Genomic DNA, 9,217 nt, shown 5'->3' with positions numbered 1-9,217 from the left:
CAACTATTGTAATATTATTGGTTGAATTATGCCAAATGGAAATGATAGCTGGCTTGAATATTAATAATTGTACGTCTTGATATGAGTGATGTGCAAAGCAAGAAAGTTAAAAGGAAAAAAATGAAATAAGGGTTTGCCCCTCCAACCCATCCCCTATTACAACCCCAAAAGAACACTTCCTATTGCCCTTTCAACCTACAGTAATATGGCAAGATATGGAAAGAAGAGACATTTCCCTAAAAGGGTAGAAATATTTCTCTGATTGAATTGTGAGCCGCGTGTTTTTGTTCTATGCATAAACACTCAATCCTTTAGTACATCCCATTAATTTATTTTTTTCTTTTCTTGTACTAGGAGTAACATTTTTATTCTTGATATTTCCAATTAAGTCCTTCTTTTCCCTATAAAAATATCCACCTCTCCAATGTTTCTGGACTGCAAAATAAACCTAGCTTAGCCACCAACCCATGAACAAGACCTTCTTAATCTTCTCAAACTCTTCTTAGTTTTCTTCATTTTCTTTTATTTCTAGTATTTGCTACCTTGGTGCTTACTCCGGTATGTGACCAGCCTCGTCTTTGTTTTCTAAACTTTATTTACTTCGTCTGATACAAACTTTGATCATGAAATTAATTCTTTATTAAGAAAGTTTTAAATTCTAGCGTTGACAACTTAGATGATGAAACTCTTTATTACCTTTGTGTGGTCCTAAAGTCCGAAGTTTCGTTTATCTTATGATCACTTTCTGCATTACCATGCAAGTACCTAATTATCTATTTTTTTTCCTCTTCATTTTGTAATCTGTTCATATATACTAGTAATTGTTTGGATTCTTTCTTTTATTACACAGGTTAAATGTACTATTAAGCTCAAGACATGCTCTGGTGAAGTCTAGGAACCTCTCACAGCAACCAAACCAAGTAAGTCAGTAAGAAAAATGATTACACCAAACTTCAGCAGATGCACCTCCTTCTGCTCAATTCCTTTTATTTTCTGACTTCTTTTAAGAACGAAGACTTACTCTACAACAGGAAAAGTAATTTTTTTTTTTTGAAGAATACATGTGTTTATGACAGTCTAGTACATTTTGCAAGACAGTATATCCTAATCCCCTAGCATTTGTTATTTTAGTGTTACGTTGATATGGTCTAGTTGCTCATGAGGTCAAGTTTTAGCTTCTTGGCCATATTTCAGTGCAAGACTGGAGGAGAGCTTTTACCTTATTAAGATCGATACAATCATAAGATTCACTTTAATTGTCATAGCTTTAATTAACAATAGGAGTAGTTCGTTCAGTGAAAATCTTGTATGTTATGTCCAAAGCAGGTACATCTATAATTAGCTTGCATAATAACTTTTTTCGATTCAAATAACAATTATGTTTTGGAATATTATTGATCAAACTAAACAATGACTGATCAGTGATACACAGCATCAATTAAATAAGTAAGTTTTTACCGAACTGATAATTATGCTGCAATTTAAAGCTTAAACATTTTTCATAATCCAAATTTAAAGATTAACCCTTACCTAACTCCCTTTCTCTCCAGAACATCCCAGGGAAAAAAAGCGAAGAAAACTTTTAGAGAGGGCAGAGGCTAGCTATAGGTTGTTCAACATCAATAAAGCATGTTTGTACACAGAGGCGGACCCATATGTTCGGCTGAAATCTTATATATATATATATATATACCTTAAAAATGGTTAATTTAAATATATCCCGTCACGTAAAAATTCTGAGTTCGCCTCTGTTTGTATACATAGGTGTCGTGGAAAACCATGTAAATCAATACTCATATGTGCTTGAATATTAACCGATTTTTTAGAAACATGCCTACTTTAATTTTGATATGTAATTAAATGGGTCCCTGTTGTTCGCTGCTCATTGCACAAGGTTAATTTCCTGCTCCCTCATCGTCCTCCTTCCTACGTAGAGGACAGGTATCTTTTTTGTCTCCACTGTCATAGAAACCGGCCATGACCTAAAAAGATATTGAATCAGAAGTAAGTTCACAGAAGCAGGAAAATAAAGAGAAAAGGGGGGAAAACCTCCTCTTCTTCTTCTTCTCTACTCCCTTTTTTTTTTCTTTTTGGTCCCTAATATTTGCCGATTAACAAAAGTGAATGCACTTTTGTATAACTGTATCGCTATATAATGACTATTCATTATCAAAGTCAATTCTTTATAGAACCAATTTTTAGTTCTTTAAAATAGCATTTCGCTATAATAGTCAAAAAAAAAATCCAGAAAAATTGAGATTGTACTTTGACTGTATTTAACAAATATGGTGTGCTCTTAACGAACATCTATCATCCTTTTCTTTTTCAGAAATTAGGTATGGGAGAATCGCCTGATCCTCCTTTTGAGGAGACATACAAGAAACTTTTTGACGACATAAGAATTGCAAAGGCCTCAAACATTAATTACCACAACCTCTTTGTTGTAGAGGAATGCGAGTTGCCATTGATAGATCTTGAACTATTATATGGAGGAGATTTTGAGATGGAAGAATGCAAGAGAAAGATAGCTAAAGCTTCACAAGAATGGGGTTTTTTCCAAGTGGTCAACCATGGGATTTCACATGATATATTGACAAAAATGAGAATGGAACAAATCAAGCTTTTCAAGAAGCCATTCCATGAGAAAATGAATGAAAAGAATCACAAATTCTCCAAAGGAAGTTACCGTTGGGGAACTCCTTCAGCTACTTGCCTTCAACAACTTTCTTGGTCCGAAGCTTTCCACGTTCCTCTCACTGATATCTCTAATTCAAGTGATCTAAGCAGCCTCAGGTACTAAAAGTACAACTCTTTTAATTGTTAGCTTCTCTCTCTCTTTCTGTGTTTCCTCTTTGCATTATATGTGTACTCTTTGAGTAGTTGTGCAATAAACATATAGAAACAGCATCAGCACCACATGGCATACCAAAATAAGACTAGTATTTCCCATATTATATTGTTTTATTGGAGTATTATCGTTTGGAGTTTAGGATGGTGTGAAAACTATTTACACGTTTAGGTCGAGTATAAGGGAAATATAGTAGATCGAGTATGAGGTAATTATACTTTATACGTAAAAAATATTTTTACATTGTTAATGTATATACTAACTTAAATCCTATTGGTTTAGAATAATAACCATATATTACTAGATAAATCCATTAATTAATAGGGAAATGTAAGTACATGAAGTGAGGATATACGTGATAACATTACAGACAGTATCTTGTTATATAATAGGACTAGTTGGCTTCCAATAATGTGTAACAGTAGTTTCCTACTTTTAGAAATTCTGGGAGTTGCCGACTCAGAAATGTGAATCATCTTAGGAAGTTTATTAGTAATTGAAAAACTTTTGTGGTGAATGGTTATGGCATTTTGGGAAATATGTCTAAGTTATCAACTTCTTGTCCTCATAATGTTGGACCAGGTGATGACGTTAACCATTAATTGACGATAATATTCAATTAGTGTATGATTATTATAACTTCCTTATCTATTTTAAATTCAGATAGCACGACACGATAAATTAATTTTTTAGCTTTTTACATACTTGTTTTTAGTTTTATTATCTTGTCTTTTTTTTTTTTACATATGGAAGATTTATTTTTACACGTAAGAGATATGTCTTTTACACATAAGAGATCTAAAAAAATCATTTTCTTAAATTTAAAATTATAAAGATACATGAGGTACAAATAGCAAAACAAAAAACCATGTCAGTTTTAAGGAGAGAAAGACCAATGGCCCATTCAAATTTAAGGCTGTTCGAAGTCCATTCGACCAGAAAATAATCATCATTCGAACATAAAAAATGAGCCTTGATATCAATATACAGATGACCATAACAACAATTTTCAGTGGTCAAACACGAATTTGCAGCTTAAGAATTACCTTAGACATTGTTCATGGAATAATTCAAATTTTCATTTCTAGGAGTTTTTTGGACTAGATGTATTTTCATTTCCTAATAGTTGTCTTGTGTGGTGACTAATTAAGTTGCTTTGTGGTAGTTACTTAGATCGAAGTTGCTTCTCCTTTTGGATTTTTCGTTTTGTCCAGAAATAAGCATTAACTATGGTCTTCGAAGAAACTTAAATTAGAGAAAATACATCATATTTGTGTAAACTATAATCTTCGAAGTATCGATTTGAATACCACTTTAATTAGCATTAGCAACTTAAATTTGAGAACATATATACATTATTTTAATTTAGGTCTTTATTAATTAGAAGAACCAAGTACTCACGAGCAGTGTTTTAAAAGGCTTTTATAGGACTCGCCTCGGGGCTCGCCCCGGGGCGTGGCACTATCAAAACGCCTTGAGACTCATGTGTGAGACTTAGTTCTGTGAGGCTTACGCTCCCAAGCGCCGACGGTGCGCCCTAAACACGTCTAACGCTCAACGCTCGGGATTCGCCCAATATTTCCTATGCAAATCATGTGTTGAATTTACAAATTTGCAGTATTGACTCTTAAAATTCTTTAATAAATAAATGATTAAAGTTCTTTTTATCTATAGAAATATAAAAATTGTGAATAACTCAAATAACGAACTATATTATTACATATTTACTAATTGAGAATATCATGAGTGTGAATATCATTTGAATATTTCTTCTAAAAATACATAACCAAAATTTATATCTTTACTTAATAGATCTTCATGTCTTAGTTCTATGTCTCTCGCAATTACCATACATTTCTTATTTTACTATTTAAAAATAATTTTATATTTACTCATGAAGGAGTAATATTTTAAATTACATTGTTGATAAAATTTATTGTGTATTTACTTTTAAAGAGGTAAAATATGCAGTTTGATAATATATTTTAAGAAATTATATTTTTTAACTATTTGAAAGTAAAGAGGTTGGAGTTAATTTATATTTCATAGTAACTTTAACAGTATTGTATTGTTTATACTTGTAAAACATGTTAAATATTTTATTTTATATGAATTTCTTTAGTTCTTTTTAGTTTTCTTGAACTTTTAATGTATCTTTTATATTTTTATTGTGTTATAATACTATATTATTAATTCATAAACTTAAAAAATTAAAGATCCGTGGGGCTTACGCCCCATGTCTCGAGGCTTTCGCCTCGCTCCGTATTAATAAAACGCTCCGTCTCACGCCATCGCCTTTTAAAACACTGCTCACGAGTGCCATTATATTTGATACACATACTGTGTTCTTTCTTGATTTATAGATGTGGGTTTTCTAACCCTGTTTCTATATATGAAATGATTGAAATACTTCTATAAAACATGACTCTTCAATATTCTCTATGCCTGCTTACCCAATGCTTGATAATTAAAGAGATTTATGTATTCACCTCATTCCAGGTAGAAAAAGGGCTAATTCATCAAATCAAAAGAGTAAAAAGACAAGTCCCCTGTGAATGTTGTCTGACTCAAAAGATCCTAAATATGGTGAGACAAACCCCGCAAAGTGCATATATGTTTCTGGTAGCAAAACCTGAGACAGCTTCTTAATTACATTTGGATGTGGGTATGAAGATGGGTTTTTAGCAGAGATTAGCCTATATAGACCCATAATTTTTTACACTATCACCCAAAAGAATTCTACATATAACCATTATGAGTTGAAGTTATATTGTATTAACGGTATAAAAATATTTATATTATCATGTACATGTAATCTCTATATATGTCGGGTATTAATCAGTAACTTGATAAAAATGGATAATTTACACCGCTGAGTGTCTGCTTGATATTGATAAATCAATGCTTGGATTGTAGTCCTTACCTTTTTTACCCTTTGATGAACTCAGCTCCACAATGGAACAGTTTGCGACAACACTGTCTGAATTAGCACATAAATTAGCAAGAATATTGTCGGAGAAAATGGGATATAAGTCGAAATATTTCAGAGAAACATGTTTGCCAAGTACTTGTTACCTTCGGATGAATAGATATCCAGCATGCCCTCTTTCCCCACAAGTCTTTGGATTAATGCCACACACTGATAGTGACTTCCTCACAATATTGCACCAAGATGATATTGGAGGGTTGCAGTTAATAAGAGATGGCAAATGGATCTCTGTTAAGCCCAATCCTCAAGCACTTATCATCAACATTGGAGATTTGTTTCAGGTAATTACAAATCAATTTTACTTGATTTCCATGCATTTTAACTTGTTATAACATGCCATTTATATATATATTTATATACAACAACCCAGTATAATCTCACTAGTGGGGTCTGGGGAGGGTAGTGTGTACGTAGACTTTACCCCTACCCTGGGGTAGAGAGGCTGTTTATGATAGACCATCGGCTCCCTCCCTCCAAGAACTCTCACCTTGCTCTTGGGGTGACTCGAACTCACAACCTCTTGGTTGGAAGTGGAGGGTGCTCACCACTAGAGCAACCCCACATATATATATATATATATATATATATATATATATATATATATATATATATATATATATATATATATATATAAAAAAAAACCAAATTAGGCTTATTAGTCATGCATGTTGGGAATATGCTTTAGTCGTGTTACTTTAGGTCCTCTTTCTTTCTAGAAGCCTATTAGCTTCTATGAGAGATTTTTATGCAGTAGAAATATAGAGACCTTTTAGTACTCTTTATTTTTATGGCCTGAGATGGATTTTAATGGAGAATCTGGTCAATTGAGGATTTATGCAGGTGACATCCATTTGTTTGGGACTAAGGCATTAATGTAGTTATTGTATTACCGAATTAGGCTTATTATATGGAACTAATTTTTGATGTAGGCCATTTGAACACGTTGATGTAAAAAGAATTACTGTCAGATTTGGAGGTTAAACTCATTAAGAGTTCCTTTCAAATACTTAGACATCAGTAACCCATTTTGACTTTCTTGAGCAATGAAGATTGAAGAATTCCACTTGTCTCCTGCATAAAATCAATGGGAATCTTCTGTTAAAATATTCACTCAAGTTTCCTTATGCAGGCCTGGAGCAATGGTGTGTATAAAAGTGTAGAGCACAGGGTTGTTACTAATAAAGCAAAAGAGAGATTCTCAACTGCATTTTTCTTGTGTCCATCCTATGACACTGAAATACGGAGTTGTTTTGAGCCTCCTGTTTATAGAAGATTTACCTTTAGAGAATTCAGACAACAAGTCCAAGAGGATGTCAAGAACTTTGGTTATAAAGTAGGTTTGCCTAGGTTTCTTGTATCAAGTCATTAAACTCAAAAAAGTTTGTGTAAACATTCATATATGGTCACATTTGACCTTTTAAATAGTTTATAGGGGAAAAAGAAGTATAAGTCAATTTTTTTCTTTTTGAGTCTTAATTTAGAAGAGGTTCGTAATGTATACTCCCCATGTAAGTATTACCTTGTACCCTTTAAGCAAGTAATGAGTGTGAGCTAATAATACTTTATAAATTTTGATATACTATATATACATATTAGTGGAAATGATATTAGTAGTCTTGCTTTATGATGGTGATCTGCAGCTTCTTTTTTCTTTTTACTTTTCTTTTTGTTTTTTTTTAACAACTCCAAAATTACTTGGAAGTAAGAAAATTATTTAAGGAGCAACAAATAACAAGAACAAAAGGTCGGGGATTTGCAGTCGTACCTTATATTTGTGCCACCTTTTAACTTGTACCCTATTTTTAAAAATTATTAATTTGGTAGCCAGCTGACAAAAAATCCGTAATAATATGACAATTATATCCCTGACAAAAGATATAAAACCTGAGTCACGCATTAATCTCGTGATCTGCAACCTTATTCGTGAAAAAAATTCACATTGAAGCTAGAACTTCATGCTAATGTGTAATGACCCAACCGGTCATTTTGACTTTTAGAACCCCGTTCCCCTAAATAAAACTCTCTATATGTGCATTTATAAAATTATGACTTGCGGGGATGGTTGGTTCGGGATTTGGAAGTGTTCGGGTTGAAATCGGAACACTTGGTTCCTTAAATTAGCCTTAAAATGTTATGTTTGACTTCGGCCAACATTTTACGAAAACGACCCCGGAATAGAATTTTGATGATTCCAACAACTCTGTATGGTGATTTTGAACTTAGGAGCGTGTTCGAATTTTTTTTGGAAGCCCGTAATTAAATTAGGCTTGAAATGGCTAAAATAGGAATTTAAGTTTAGAAGTTTGACCGCGGAGTTGACTTTTTGATATCGGGGTCGGAATCCAATTCCGAAAATTTTTATAGCTTTGTTATGTCATTTATGACTTGCATGCAAAATTTGAGGTCAATCGGACTTGATTTGATAGGTTTCGGCGTCGTTTGTAGAAATTAAAAGTTTCAAAGTACATTAGGCTTGAATCTATGTGTGATTCGTATTTTTAATATTGTTGGATGTGATTTGAAGACTCGACTAAGTCCGTATGATATTTTAGGACTTGTTGGTATATTTGGTTGAGGTCCCGAGGGGCTCGAGTGAGTTTCGGATGCCTAACGGATTATTTTTGGACTTGGCTTGATAGCTGAAGTTCTAGTTTCTGGAGGTTCTGGTTTCCTTCTACGCGATCGCGTGAGAAGGTATGCGATCGCGAAGGGTTAATTGAGGGCTGCTGAGTTTTGTTCTTCGTGATCGCGTGAAGCGAGATGCGATCGTGTATCTTTGATATTTTGTGAATCGCGAACGCGTGAAGAAGGTCGTGTTCGTGTAGAGTAACGGAGCAGAAGTGGAGGTCACACGTTTGCTCTATGCGATCGCGTGTAGAGGGTTGTGATCACATAGAGCTGGGAACTCTGTGCTTTGCAATCACGTGGGGATATCTGCGATTGCGTAGAGTTAATTTTGGGCAACCTTATTTTGTTCTTCGCGATCGCGTGCCTTTGGTCGCGATCGCATAGAAGAAAAGCCTGGGCAAAATGTTTAAGTTCTGAGAATGGAACTTCGTCCCATTTTCCATTTTTAACGATTTGGAGCTCGGATTGAGGTGATTTTTGGGAGATGTTTAGAGAAAACATCGGGGTAAGTTTTCTTAACTCAATCTTGGTTAGATTACCCGAATCCATCATTTTTTTTATTAGTTAATTGGTGATTTAAGTTGAAAATTTTTGGAAACCATCTTGGATAGATTTGAGGATTTGAGGGTTGAATTATTATTGGAATTTAGTCATTTTGGTATGGTTAGACTCGTGGTTGAACGAGCATTCATATTTTGTAACTTTCGTCGGATTCCGAGATGTGGGCCCCACCGACAATTTTTGAGTTAATT

The 9,217-nt window shown here is 33.7% G+C and overlaps 1 protein-coding gene across 3 annotated transcripts; it reads left to right on the top strand.

The window, feature by feature from the left end:
* Positions 1-427: 427 nt before the first annotated feature.
* On the top strand, positions 428-7,461 carry LOC107785382 (gibberellin 2-beta-dioxygenase 8-like). Of its 3 annotated transcripts, XM_016606675.2 has the most exons (5): positions 428-558; positions 851-920; positions 2,330-2,793; positions 5,797-6,118; positions 6,967-7,461. In XM_016606675.2, the coding sequence occupies exons 3-5, from the start codon at positions 2,339-2,341 to the stop codon at positions 7,204-7,206; spliced, it is 1,017 nt and encodes a 338-aa protein (XP_016462161.2). In that variant the 5' UTR covers positions 428-558; positions 851-920; positions 2,330-2,338; the 3' UTR covers positions 7,207-7,461. The 3 variants fall into 3 exon arrangements, with proteins under 3 accessions (XP_016462161.2, XP_075090901.1, XP_075090900.1); XM_075234800.1 differs by lacking the exons at positions 428-558; positions 851-920 and adding an exon at positions 1,805-1,941; XM_075234799.1 differs by lacking the exons at positions 428-558; positions 851-920 and adding an exon at positions 1,870-2,004.
* The last annotated feature ends 1,756 nt before the right edge of the window (positions 7,462-9,217 follow it).

The sequence above is a fragment of the Nicotiana tabacum genome, chromosome 17 (assembly GCF_000715075.1).
Source record: "Nicotiana tabacum cultivar K326 chromosome 17, ASM71507v2, whole genome shotgun sequence".
NCBI classification, from domain to species: Eukaryota; Viridiplantae; Streptophyta; class Magnoliopsida; order Solanales; family Solanaceae; genus Nicotiana; species Nicotiana tabacum.
This window is presented reverse-complemented; position numbering and strand designations above follow the sequence as displayed.

Excerpts from the sequence above, each read along its gene's own strand:
- LOC107785382 (XM_016606675.2), top strand. The coding sequence starts at position 2,339 with ATGGGAGAATCGCCTGATCCTCCTTTTGAGGAGACATACAAGAAACTT. Across the intron at positions 2,794-5,796 it reads AGTGATCTAAGCAGCCTCAG|CTCCACAATGGAACAGTTTG; the intron begins GTACTAAAAGTA and ends TGATGAACTCAG. Across the intron at positions 6,119-6,966 it reads ACATTGGAGATTTGTTTCAG|GCCTGGAGCAATGGTGTGTA; the intron begins GTAATTACAAAT and ends TTCCTTATGCAG.